Raw genomic sequence first — 14,553 nt, 5'->3', positions numbered from 1 at the left:
TAGAGGTTTCTACAGGAAGAATCTAATCAATTTTCCACACACACACACACACACACACACACAGTAGAGCTGGAGGGTAAAGCTCGAAGGCAGCTCACTGGTCCTCATTAAACAGATACATACACACATCATTCACCCCGAGGAAAGAGAGATAGGGAGGAGAGGAGGAGGAGGGGAGGAGGGGAGAGGTTTACCTTGGAGTTCTCCATCACGCTGTCGATGCAGTCAAAGTAGGAGAGGTCACTCACAGCCTCCGTAGGGTTCTCCAGCATCCCCCGCACCGTCTGCACACACACACACACACACACACACACACACACATACACACATTTGAATAGGTCGGTAATATACAGATGCATGCATGCAGACGCACACCCACACACATACATAGTCTACTACATACACTCAGGTGCACACACCCACACCCCCCCCCCCCACACACACACACACACACACACACACACACACACACACACACACACACACACACACACACACACACACAAGCAAGACCTGTCCCTCCTGCGCTCCCTCAGGGGAATAGTTAAAGTCGGCATGGTGGAGTAACACATCAAATATTGACCCACCCAACAGCACGTTTACAGGAGCAGCAACTTTCTACTCCAACATCATCACACACACACGAGTACTATCATCCAGACCAGGATATTGACCAGGTACTGACATCTAATATGAATCATAAAGTATGAATCATAAAGTACCGGAACACAACACTGCACTTCATCAGATCTCCCTCCACAGGGATCATTGGCCAGAATCTTGACAAATGAGATTGCCTTTAGACCTACATACTGTAAACAGTACAGCATCATATAAACCACTCCCCCCCCCCCCCACACACACACACAGTACAGCTGGAGGGTAAAGCTAGAAGGCAGCTCACTGGTCCTCATTAAACAGACACATATACACACACACACACACACACACACACACGCACTCCCAGTCGTAGCAACCGACTCCTCTCCACCGTTCACACACAGCCAAACACTCTGTGAGTCATGCACCAAACTGGTCAGGGAGCTAAAGACAAGGAAAACAACAGGATCAAAAGAGAGGAGAGGAAAGAAAGGATGTACCTCGAGTTCGCGGAGAGCGTTGTCACACTCCTTCTGGCCAGGGGCCTGCTGCGTACACATGGTGATGAGCTGGTTGATGCTGTCTGTCACCGCACTGTGGACCGAGAGAGGGAGGGAGGGGAGAAGGGAGGGACAGAGGGAGAGAGGGAGGGAGGGAGAATGTGAGAAAAACATGAGAGAGGGGGGAGTGACAGAGACACAGTAAGGGAGTATGTATGTGTGTATGTGTGTGTGTGTGTGTGAGGGAAGCAGGGACTGAGTACCCCAGCCAGCCGATGTAAATTGCCGTTCGCCCACAAGTGTTCCAGCTCTAGAGAGATACGCACAGAAGAAGTTCTCTACCGACGGAGGGAGAGAGGGAGGAGGGGGGAGAAAGAGAGACAGAATGAGAGAGAGAGGAAGAAATGAGGAGAGAATACAGAGAAGGAGAGGGGAAAAGAAAGGGGTAAAAAATGACAAGGAAAGAGAGTGACATGGAAGAGCAAGAGGGAACGAGGGAAGAGGAGAAGAGAGAGGTGGTCCCAGCTGGCACTGCTTCCAACGGGGAGAGGAGAGGAAGAGAGGGAGGGGAGGAGGGGAGGATAGGAGAGGCGAAGCGAAGCGAGGAGAGGAGGAGAGGAGATCCTTAAGCTCTCCATTCCAGTCAAACCTCCCTGTTCTATGTGACAGCTTGTTACATAATCAACACAAATGTCCACAAATGTGTGTGTCTACTGTACAATGAGAAGGATGGGACTTATGTAAGTAGCTCTCTCTGTGCGTGGGTGTTCATCAGTGTGTGTGAGTGTCTGCATGTGTGTGTGTGTGTGTGTGTGTGTGTGTGTGTGTGTTGCCAGATAAAGGCATTAAGACATTAAGACCAGCAGCTGTATCCCTGGTGTGTCGTCAGACAAACAGCAGTGTATAATGATATCCTCCTTCACCACCACCCAAGCATCCCTCTCACACTAGGGCCAGTCCTAACACACACACACACACACACACACACACACACACACACACACACACACACACACACACACACACACACAGGCAATATGGATTATAGGGGTTTAGTTACCTAGGCTATGGAATGAATCTAAAGTCTCAGTCAGAAAAGCATCTAATTTCATTGGGTCATGTCAAGTATAAAGTATGGCTCCCCACACGTGTTTGTGTGAGTTGATAAATCCCCCAGCCAGAGGAGAGCAGCTGGAGGGATGAGAGAGAGGGATAGAGGGAGGGAGAGAGATGGAGAGGGAGAGAGAGGTTTTGGTCTGCTACCCCCCCTTCAGCCATAGACCACATGAGGATTCATAATGAATGATGTGTATTAATCAGTGTGTCTGTGTGTCACTAATGCATCCAGGCTGGGCTCCATTCCAAACTCATCTCATGGAAATTCAAAAGCAAACAAAAAGCATCAAGTGTTCAAAGAGACGGGCGATATCCAAATAGAGGACAATAAACACATCAGTAAATAGAGGAAAAGTAATGACATTTCAATTACTTTCTTGGATGGATGTGAAAATAGACCGGAGGTGAACATTGGTAACATTGTGTGTGTGTGTGTATGTGTGTGTGAGTGTAAATGCGTGAGTGTGTGTGTGTGTGTAGTAATAATAATAATAATAATAATAATAATAATAATAATAGTTTTATTGCAATCAACTTGTGCAATCAACTTGTCAGTCAATTGTTGGAATTTGGTATGTTATGCTCTAGGCAGGGGGTCAGCCATAGACGGTGACCCTGGAGCAATTAGGGGTTCAGTGCCTTGCTCAAGGACACTTTAACATGTGGCCAGCCAGTGTTCGAACTGCCGACCTTGCGGTCATTAGACACCGGCTCTACCTCCTGAGCCACAGCCGCCCCTGTGTGTGTGTGTGTGTGTGCGCCGGGCCTGGGTCCATCTGTACCGTGCAGCGGCAGCCAGCTGGTTTTTCAGGTTGGGGGAGTTGGGGTCGGTGGACAGGGCCTTGGCTGCCAGCAGCAGCTTACTGGACGACATGGAGATGGTCTTCAGATTAGACACCACCTGCGTCTGGTCCTCTTTAGTCTGGGAGAGGAGGAGGAGGAGGAGGAGGAGGAAGAGGTTAACTTGAGCTGATCAGCTGTATTGAATTACAGTAGGTGATGAAAAGCTTCATCTCACAGCAGACACACTCATTGAGAAACGAAACATCCATGAACCTTTCTTCCCACGAGTGAATTTCAATGAGCACCCCCCCCACCCCCCCCCTCCCACACACACACACAAAACATATCACCATGTCATGTAACATGAGGAATAGAGTAGTAGGAAACAACACGTCACATGACGCTGGTCCCGCCCCTTTGCCTACCTGTGAATGACCAGCCATGTCCACTCCGGCGTCCAGGAACTCGTTGAAGCCTTGCCCAAACTTCCCTGTGGCCTTCGCCAGCTCCATGGTGGTGCCTCGCGATGACTGCACCAGCTCATTGGCTGATTGGTTCAGACCTGCCGCCGCCTGGTTCAGATTGGCCTGCGCCTCCTGGAAGCTCCTCCCAGTGTAGGGGAACTGGAGAGGAGAGGAGAGGAAGAGAGGGATAATGGAATGAATGAATGTTTTACTTTTAGTTTTGTACTCAATTCTATAATATTGTAGAAATAGACAGACTTGAGAGTCAGAATGACACAAGAGACAGAAAGAGAGAAAGAGAGACAGACAAGGTTAAACTGTTAGTATCAGAAACCATCTCCGGGGGTTGGTGCTGTGTGTGATAACTGAGGAGGTGTGTGTATGTCATAACAGATGAGTGTGTGTTACTCACGTTGGCAGCCAGCAGCTTCTTGCTGGCTTCTCCCACGGTGCGGATGGCGTTGTCCACGTCTCTCTGTCCAGGCAGGCAGTTCACACTCCTGTTCAAGGCCTGGGACACCGCCTTGGCCACCTGCACACACACGTACAGACGCACACGCGCGCGCACACACACACACACACACACACACACACACACACACTGAGTACAGGCAAGCTGTTGCATGTTTAATCAAGCATAATTCATATCTGATCGACTGCCTGTTTGACTTCATGACTGACTAACTGACTGACATTTCTATCCATCCAGCTCTATTTCTCTTTCAGTATTTCTCTGTAAGTCTCTCTGTCACTCTCAGTCTCTGCCTGCCTGCCTGCCTCTCTCACCTGGGCCAGTCTCTGTTGGCTGTCTGGGTCTCCAGGCTTCGCGATGGCCCTCTTGGTCTCTTCGATCAGATTGGCTGACTTGTCCATGACATCACCGGCACAGTCCAACATGGCGTCGCGGGCCTGGGGGTCGGCAGTTGTCGCAGCAACGCCCCGGGCAGCAGAGGCCAGGGAACGCAGCGCCTGGGCCACGTCTCTGGCTGCCATACCTGGAGGGATGGAGGGAGGGAGGGAGGGGAGAGGGAGAGAGAGAGAGAGAAGAGGATGAGGAAATCCAGCAGTGTTGGGGCATACATGAGGGTCCACAGCTAGATGGTGCTGCTGAGCCTCTCAAAGTGCTAGAGAGCACAGCGATGCTACTGGTTACATGGCCGTTGTTATGGTGCAGGCTAGCCTTTACTTTCTGAGCAGGCTACCTTTGTAGTTCTTGTTGCCCTGGGTAACAGTACCTGTGTAGTTCTCGTTGCCCTGGGTAACAGTACCTGTGTAGTTCTCGTTGCCCTGGGTAACAGTACCTGTGTAGTTCTCGTTGCCCTGGGTAGCCTCGCTGAGCAGCTGGGCGATGGCAGCGCTCACAGCTTTGGTGCTGGTGCCCAGGTCCTGAGAAGACTTCTCCAGCTACACACACACACACACACACACACACACACACACACACACACACACACACACACACACACATACACACACACACACACAGGATATTTATTCACATACAGAATAAATCTTAACGTATTACAATTGGTTTGCACTGTACAGACAGTGCTCCCACACACTGCCCTTCTAGTTGTGTCATAGTGAGAGTGTGCATTGTGGTTGGAGTTCACTCACACACACACACACACATCAACCACAGCAGTTTAACATTTGTGAAACTCATGTGGGCACATTCATACCCTGCAGACTGTTGTTAGTGTAGGCTTCTGTGGTGGGAGGTGAGAGCAACCTACTGCTGAACATGTGGCTGCAGAGCATGTGACAGGAACAGTGTGTGTGTGTGTGTCTCTCTCTCTCACCGTCTCTCCAGGTAGGGGTTTGAGCTTGCCGGTGCCAGCCGAGGCCTTGGCCTCCTGCATGTCCTTCTCCAGGCCTCTCACCACCGTCAGAGCGTTGTCGATCTCCAGGGGACCGCACGCTTCCTGTGCCTGCAACAGACAACAGGAAGTCAGCCACAGCACAGCACAGGAAGTGGACCAGGAGGAAAACAGCCACAGGATAGTAGGGTCCCCGTGTAGAGCAGGACAGGGCATGTTAGCCAACCTGCTAGCTCGAGTGCTACTAGGGGGAGCATGCTACTGTCCTGGATGGAGCTAACCCACTACCTCTAGCATTACTATCCTGTAGCTAACCTGCTAGCTCTTTAGTACTACTATGTAGTCCACTTGTGCTCAAGCTAGTTATGAAGCAAGTTCAGCTTATTCAACAACCTAAAACACTGAAGCAACTGTACCCACCTGAAGCGTAGGCTCAGACTAATTTTCTGATATTCTATTTTTCATATAATGGGTGGCTCGGTTACAGGTGTATTACTGCTGGGAAGTGTGTGTGCATACATGTGTGTGTATGTGTGCATGCGTGCGTGCGTGCATGCAGTACCTTCTGAGCAGCGGTGCGGAGTTCGGCGAGGGCCGTGGCCAGGTTCTTGGCACACTGGCTGAGCTGCATGGCAGAGGCCTGGTCACCGATGGTCGGCACCGTCGCCTTGGCAGCTGTCACCATCTTGGCACCAGGCTGAGGGTGGGGGTGGGGGGGCAGAGAGAGAAATGGGGGGAAGAATGACCACATTGTTTGTTATCAAAAAAGAGGAAATCTCTAGCTCCAAGCATTCCAAAATCCTTTGTAAGCGGTGCCAAATAATGCTTGTGTGTAATGAAACACAGCTGGCTGGACTTCAAACTAAAGACTGTCCAGACTTCCTGCTATTGTTTTGGATTTCCGTTCTATTCTATGCACGACGTGCATCACCATTTGATACCATATTGGATGTAACAATCAACAGTATATTTGAAAACTAAAATAAATATTTATTCTGTCTGACAGTGATTGTGGTCTGTAATTGAACTTGAACTTGAACTTAAACTTTATGTGAGCATTTGTCATTGGCCTGACAGACAGGTGAGTGTGGTGTGGGCAGTGCCTCTCACCTGGAGGAAGTTCTGCCCCGCCCCTATGAGGGCAAGCTGGGCACTGGGACTGTCGGGCTGGGACTGGCTGCCACGCACACCTTGGACCAGCTGAGGAATCTGGTCTGCCACCACCTGACACACACACACACACACACACACACACACACACACACACACACACACACACAGAAGGGAACACATGATTAGTTTAATCATGCTTCAAGCATCAATATGGTATTCTACTGTGTATTCTGGGCATATTCATGTTTGAACAGAAATGTCTTTGTACGTGACCTCAATTCACCCCTCAAGTGATGTTTATAGACGCTATGTAGATATGGTGTAATCAAATAGCAATTAAACAATAGAACACATTCATTACTGAGTGCTGTGTATGTGACGGATCAGATCACACTAGCAGGGTGGTTTGCCATATATACAGTATATATACATACATACACTGGGACTATATATTTATATTATATTTACTGTATATATGAATACTCAAATGCACAGAAGAAGGAGGGACAGAACAGTGAACAGTATGACTCATCTATGTATGCCTGCCAGAAGCAACACATGCTGTACAGAATACTGTAGTCACTCACTCACGCGCACACACACACACACACACACACACACACACACACACACACACACACACACACACACACACACACACACACACACTACTGTAGAAGGGGTGGGGGGGGGGGGGTGGCACATGTACTCAGTGACCTCATCATGAACCCAAAACGAGACAGAAACCAGGAAGTATGGGTTTATGTTGCCATGGTAGCTGGGCTCTCACCTTGCAGCTCTGGACGAGCTGTTGCTGTGCCGCTGGGTTCTTATTGGACGAGGCGGCATGCTGGGCGGCGGCTATGGTCTGAGTGGCGGCTGCGGCTGCCTGCTTGGCAGCATTCTGGAAACAGGAAACAGGAAACAGAGACAAACAAGTGTTACTGTAGAGAGTGATAAACGAATGTTACTGCAGAGTATAGATTGTGTATGTGTGTATGTGTGTGTGTGTGTGTGTGTGTGTGGGTGTATATATGTGTGTGTGTTCTATCTTTATATGGAGAAAGCCTTTTCGAAAAAACTGTTACCAGCCCCATGTCACACGTATTAGTGGCCCTGGCTTCAGGTGTCAGCTGGTAATACTGATATATGGCAGCCTTGGACACGTGCATTACCTGACAGTACGTGGTCTGCAAATTGCAGGCCTCCCAAAGACAAAAGCCAAGCAGCTTGTACAATATTGTTCTCTGTCAGCTACGTATGTGTTTTGTGTGTGTGTGTGTGTGTGTGTGTGTGTGTGTCATCTGTTGTTGGAAACCTAGCTGTGTGATGAAGACGGTGCTATTTGTATCCATGACTATCTGTATGACATTTGTTATATTTGGGTTCATTAATGTAACGCTTTACTGTGAACCCCCCAAATAAAGTATTCAAAAGTGTTTGTGCACAGTATAGAGCGTGAGAAGGGGACGGAGATCGACGAAGATCTCAGAGGCTCATTAGAGAAGTGGAGACAGAGTCTCCCCAGAGACCTTCCTGTCTCTACAGCTGCACAACATGGTGACAGAATGTTCATACAACCTCTAACACTTACAGTAGTTTCACCAGCACCAATTATGAGCCAGCACAAATTGTGAGCCAGTGAGCAAGTTGAAGAGGTTTTCTAATGAAGGCAGCCTGAACATCCAGCTGGAGAAACCCTAGTCTCTGCACTCAGCCAGCCAGCCAGCCATAGGTTCACACACACGCACGCATGCACACACACCTCCAGCTTGTTGACCAGTCTCTTCTTGATGGCGTTCTGTGCAGCAGCGTTGGTGGCCATGCGGAGACCCTCGGCCGCCTCACGCAGCTTCTGCTGCTGCTCCTCACTGTCAGGGTTGGCGGCCGCACCCTGCACACACACACAGACATACACATTATTATACTGACACACAACACTCACTCACACACACGCATGCACACACAGACATGTGCAAGCACTCACACACACACACACACACACACACACGCATGCACACACAGACATGTGCAAGCACGCACACACACGCAGACACACAGGGTGTATTCGTAAATATTTTTGGATAGAGTATAATTCAACACGCGCCATCTGAATGAATTTTAAAAGATACAAATGGAAATGTTATTTAACAAGTATCTACTGTCAACATCACTAGTTAGCAACACAGCAAAATTATGGTAATGTTATCGTTGGTGTCTGCCATGTTTACAGTTAGTTTATAAAGACTTTTAATTGACCGTCCTATGACGTTGAAACCAGGGCAGATTTCCAGAGCATATTTATGAACACACCCATAGACACACACAAACCAGGGCTCGACATTAAGGCTTGTCCGCTTGTCCGGGACAAGTACATTTTATGTTCGGACAAGTGGACTTCCTCCTGCAGTTGTCCGATGGACAAGTAAAAAAAAAAAAGAAATCAATATGTATTAATATCTGCAAACATGAATTCCTCCTTCCGATCTGAATAGTAAAAAAAAATAGCAAGCAAAGCGATGCTGCGCCTCATTCTCGCTATTTCAGTCTCTCGTAGTTCGTTATCGTCATAGTTCGTAAATTCGGTCAGAGCGCACACTGCGTTCAACGTCATAAAGACGTGATTGGACAAAAGGCATTCCATGAGTGCTGATCAGATTCCAGAGCGAGTTTACGAACGCAGCCATGGTGTTGTGGGTCTCTTGTCACTAGTGCCATTCACGTGAACATGCGCATATTCGCTTCTTCTCAATGCCGCTTATTTTCATGTAGTTCGATGCGATCGTATATTTTAGGTTTGAAGTTTTAAGACCAGCACATCGCAATACGAACTTCAGAATGACACTAATTATAGATTTCTCAATTTGAATATAGGATAGGCTACTATCCAAAAGCTAGCAAATAAGATTGCTTCCATTGGGGAGAGACTAATAGTTTCAATGTATGATGCATCATTTGAAAGCTTACAATCTGTAGTTTAAGCACATGTAAAAAACAGAAAAATGACTTCGCCTACAGGTAGCCCTTTTCATTGGCCTGTGTCACCTATAGTTACAAACATTTTTTGTAAATATTCCTAGATATTCATCCCTTTTGTGGCCAATCTTAATCTAAAAGGGTTAGGGTTAGGGGTTACATTTTTTAATAATTACAAAATATTGAATACATTTGAAAATTAAGGATACATCATTATCAAATCAATAGTAGTCAAATGTGTTATTTGCATACACATACACTCACTGGCCACTTCATTAGGCACACCTTGGGGTTGGACCCCCTCTTTTGCCTTCAGAACTGCCTTAATTCTTTGTGGCATAGATTCAGATTCCAGATAGGTGCTGGAAACATTCCTCAGAGATTTTGGTCCATATTGACACTATAATATCACGCAACAGCCCGTCTGGCACCAACAACCATGCCAGGTTCAAAGTAATTTAAATCACCTTTATTTCCCATTCTGATGCTGGTTTGAACTTCAGCAGATCGTCTTGACCATGTCTACATGCCTAAATGCATTGAGTTGCTGCCACATGATTGGCTGATTAGATATTTGCGTTAACAAGCAGTTGAAAAGGTGTACCTAATGAAGTGGCCGGTGAGAGTATAATATATTATTATTAATATTATTGCTTTTTCAAAATCTTTGGATTTGGACAAGTAACTTGAGCTCTCGGACAAGTAAAAGATAAGTTCACTTGTCCGAAGGACAAGTACCTGAAAAAGCTTAATGTCAAGCCCTGCAAACACACACACACACACACACATACACACACAAAAACAAAAAGACAAAAAGAGAGAGAAGGGGAGAGACCAGACCTTAGCAGCTTCCACCATCTTGGCGGTGGCGTCAGCCAGCAGCTTGGCAGCGGACAGCAGCTTGCGAGAGTTCTCCAGGTCCGTCTCACCCTCAGCATCCATCTTGATGGCGTTGACTAGGTCGGAGGTGGCCTGAGCCAGGATACGAGCCTGACGCACCATCTCACCTGAGAGAGGGAGAGGTGGAGAGAGAGAGAGAGAGGGAGAGGGAAAGAGAGGTTTGTGTTTGTTTAGGTTTGAAGTGAAGAGCATGAATCCTGATCGAGCCTCTTTTGCATCTGGGCCCAGGGAAATGGTAACGGAGGGTAAGGTTGCAACACGCTGGCAGTGATTCGGATGTACTGATCTGTCCATAGGACAAAAGGTCTCCACCTCCCATATGAGTCTATAGTACACTTCTGCCAACCGGGTCCCCCTGAGTTCTGATTGTTCATGCCACAGAAGACGACCGATGTTTACGTATGCTTGAGGGGAACCGCCGGACGTCGCCAGACGTCTCTGGTTCGAATCTCGCTTGGGACACTATTGGGGTGTCTATCCTTGTTGCTTATGCTAATTTGCTATGGCCTTCCCCTGACAAGTCAGGCATACGTAAATATAGGTCGTATTCTGAGGCATGAACAAGCAGAACATTCTTACGTATGGGTATGATACCAGGTTGTTTCTGCTGATACAGCCTGCCCCCCCCTCAGCCTACCAGCGTCTCCCATAGAGCTGAAGATGTTCTCTGTCACGTCCAGGATGCGGTCCGTGGCCTCTCCGTGCCGTCCGATTGGCTGGCCCCCCGCTGAGTACTGCTTGATGTGCTGCAGCAGCTCGTTGAGGGCGTGGGTCACGCCCGTAGCGGCCACGCCCACCTGCTTCAGGAGATGCTCGTCATTAGTCGCCCCCTGCGACGCCTCCACGCAGCCCTCCACCGACTTGGCCACCAGCTTCCCCGCCTCGATCAGCTGTTCCTGACACACTGGAGAGCTGATTGTGGGGGCCACCACCTGGAGGGGGGGGGGGAGGTAGAGAGAGAAGTAGAAGGTGTAAAAAGAGGAAATGAGTGGAGGGCATAAGCAGAGGTGGGGGAAAAAGAGGTGTAAAGAGAGGAGTAGAGAGAGGAGTGGAGAGAGGAGTGGAGAGAGAGGGAGGAGAGAGAGAGAGTAGAGAGAGAGAGTAGAGTGAAAGTAGGAGAAAGAAAAGAGAGGGAGAGGGCACAAGGACGGAGAGAGAAAGATGAAGAGAAATAGTGTGTATTTTTGAGTGTACAGTTTTGTGGATAACAGGTGTGAAGTAGTTACTGGGTGTTGTGTAATGGTGCCTTACCCTGGTACAGGCCACCAGCTGGGAGGTGGAGAGGGCACATTGGGTCGCCGCGGCGATGACCCGGTTCTGGAGGGCCGAGTCCTCAGTCTTCTGGGCCACATTCTTGGCCTTGAGCACCAGAGCGGCTGCCGCGTTGGCCACAGCCTTAGCCAGCTGCATTAGCATGTCCTGGAGAAGGGTAGAAACCCATAGACACAGTTAACGCACAGGCTAGTTAGCAGCTAGCATTTGGTTAGTATTGTCTGCTTACCCCATCACAGGCCTGAATTAAAGGAGAAAAGATATGGTCTATTTTGATTATTAAGACAAGAATACTAACTTGAAATCTGTGTGTTTTTCTTTGGTTCTCTCATAATTCATGTATTGTTGGTGATTTGTGGACATTTTTAGCACACAGTTTAGCACACAGATCTCAGGTTAGCATTCTACCAAGACACTAGATCGTGTAGTACATTATGGGCCGGTTTCACAGACAAGGTTTAAGCCTAATCCTAGACTAAAAAACATCTTCAATGGAGATTTTACATTGAAAGTGTGATTTAGTCCAGGACTAGGCTTAAGCCTTGTCTCTGAAACCGGCCCTATGAGTATTAGTCTACAAAAACTATGCATGAGCTCATTTCATTTTTGTAGAAAGAATTATGATCAACTCAAATACTCATGGGGATTCTTCCAAGATGCTTTGTGAATTGCAAGTGAATTGTTTAATCTATTTCAGGAAATGAAAATTGAATTGAGGAAATGAGAGAAATAGCCACTCAAAAGAGGAAAGGGTGAGTAGAACACGATAGTAGATTGATCCTGTTATAAAAACGTATCCTACCAGACACTCTGCAGGTTGTGGCCTGAACTGAATACACTAGGTAACAGATTTAGCGCAAAGGTGATTGATGACCCTTCTACAGAATTATCTATACATACCTCCATATACAGTATGTATGGGCCCCCTAGCATTCCTTCCATAGGGAAGCTCAACTAAGCTAGGCTAAACTAAGCTAAACTAAGGTAAACTAAGCTAGGCTAAGCTAGGCTAAGCTAAGGTTAGGCTAGCTCCTAAACACACAGTACTATAACACCTCAAGGCTGGAGATGAAGGAGGCAGAAACTGGGTGGCTCCATGCCGAGTTAGCGCTGCTATCCTGACCTAGGGGTCCTGTTTGTCTAAGAGTCGACATCACAAGATGCTGCTTTAGGAACATAACTTAGGAAGAACTACCTGTTGACCTCAAACTGAAAGGTCAAGGTAGGTCACATCAGAGTCAGAAAAATCGGTCTAAATATTGGTCGGTCTAAATATTGTTTATTGTTTACACAGCATGTCTATAGACAACTCTATATAGTTGACAACAACTGTATGGAAAGGTTAGGCCTACTGTAGTGTATATAGAATGATTTTCAATAGACAATGAAAATCATGTGTATGGGCCTCAATATCAAGAGAGCAGGAATTTTATGAACATGTGCAACTGTTTAAATCCTGATATTAGATATTTTTAAACTAAAAGAATGCGTATGCTTGTGCAGCCAATCATCTTACGTCAACACAGTAGCGTTTCCTGTTGGAGACGGGGTGACTAGGGGCTTCGCTAGGTGTGCGTAACATGATCCTAGGAAGCTCAGAGACCCCGGCTGTGATCCCAGTGACGTGCCAGACACACACTCTTGCACGCATGCACACGCACACACACACACACCACGCACAGCGCACGCACGCACGCACACACGCACAGGGAAACACATGGAAGTCATTGAGATTGAGGAGAGAGACATGGCCTAGCTGACTGCAGCTTTTCAACAGGGTCTGTGTAACCTCAACCAAACTTGACTCCACTCCACGCTCCCTGTCCAATCTAATGCATTAAACACTTCTCCGCCCCCTCATACCACTCCAGAGATTCTCTCACTGCGTCTAAGAGGGTGTTGGAGTGGGATTATCACCATTCTAGATGACAGGAGTCTGGTCGCTCCCTCAGTGCTGCTAAACGAGGGAAGAAAGAGTGGTAGAAGGAGGAGGAAAGGAGAGAGACCGGAGGTTTTATGTCATGCTGTTATGCAGCATTCCACTGCCACTTGGAGGGAGGCTGGTGGAGGTAGAAATTGGAGGACAGGCTCATTATAATGCATGGAACGGAATGAGTGTGTTTGATACCATTCCGTATTCCGTTCCATGTATTACAATGAGTCTGTCCTCTGATTTCTACCTCCACCAGCCTCCCCTGGACTACAGTATGTTCTGTCCTACCTCACGTATATCCATGGTCACGCCAAGGGTGAAATATACCAATATACCATGCACTATAATTAAGGTGTACGATTATGTAGTCATCCATTTCCATTTCAAGCATTTCCTCTGATACATACTATATAATATCCACCACATACTGTATCTAAAACCTTTAATGCCATCACCCAGGGAGCTATGATTGTGTCATTTCTAAGGTTTACATGTATATCCAATATATTTAGTATATATTCAATATATTGAATATATATTCAGTTCACTGATAAAAATAGGTTTTGGCATCAATCATGGGGAATTCAGACAGTTATCATTCACTTGTATCTTGGACATATAACGTCATCATGTGTGTGAGATGTTCTCTGTATGTCTGCAGGTACGGTCCTGTTCTCATTAGGATCAGTAGAACCCTACTGGCCCTCAGACAGAAGTTACTCTGTGTTTAAAGCCATGTTTGGACAGGGCAAGAGAGGTCATAAAGGTCAACTGGACACCTTTTAACACCCTGAGTGCAGCAGAAAATCAATAATCAGTACAATTGATTGAGTTAAGTGCACCCAGTGCACTGAGCTGTTGTACTATGTTGTACTAGGTTGTACTATGGTGTTTTTACCACAGAGTTATCTCCCCTCTCAAGACTAACCAAGACTGACCTTATTCTGCAAATCAATATTAAGACATTTTTTAATAGTACCTGCAGATATACGAGAGAAACACACCCGATTAAACAACTGTCAGATCCTCAAGGCAAGAGGATGGTCATTGGACAGGTGTTTGGAATTAAGAGGAGA

General features: G+C 47.2%; 1 protein-coding gene across 1 annotated transcript in view; it reads right to left on the bottom strand.

Moving 5' to 3' along the window:
• tln1 (talin 1) overlaps positions 1–14,553 on the bottom strand; it is a 69,696-nt gene that overhangs the window by 23,194 nt on the left and 31,949 nt on the right. Inside the window, exons 19-33 of the mRNA XM_080528218.1 lie at positions 11,524–11,691; positions 10,910–11,204; positions 10,213–10,379; positions 8,162–8,290; positions 7,187–7,300; positions 6,394–6,507; positions 5,846–5,980; positions 5,266–5,394; positions 4,765–4,867; positions 4,250–4,458; positions 3,876–3,995; positions 3,425–3,622; positions 2,999–3,138; positions 1,101–1,194; positions 195–284 (exon numbers count right to left, since the gene is read on the bottom strand). Coding sequence (XP_080384344.1) covers positions 195–284; positions 1,101–1,194; positions 2,999–3,138; positions 3,425–3,622; positions 3,876–3,995; positions 4,250–4,458; positions 4,765–4,867; positions 5,266–5,394; positions 5,846–5,980; positions 6,394–6,507; positions 7,187–7,300; positions 8,162–8,290; positions 10,213–10,379; positions 10,910–11,204; positions 11,524–11,691 — 2,205 coding nt within the window. The remainder of the gene's footprint in view (positions 1–194; positions 285–1,100; positions 1,195–2,998; positions 3,139–3,424; positions 3,623–3,875; positions 3,996–4,249; positions 4,459–4,764; positions 4,868–5,265; positions 5,395–5,845; positions 5,981–6,393; positions 6,508–7,186; positions 7,301–8,161; positions 8,291–10,212; positions 10,380–10,909; positions 11,205–11,523; positions 11,692–14,553) is intronic.

This window comes from Nansenia antarctica, assembly GCF_963989245.1.
Source record: "Nansenia antarctica genome assembly, chromosome: 4".
Lineage (NCBI taxonomy): Eukaryota > Metazoa > Chordata > Actinopteri > Argentiniformes > Microstomatidae > Nansenia > Nansenia antarctica.
Note: the sequence above shows the minus strand (reverse complement) of the source record. Positions and strands in the feature narration are given on the sequence as shown.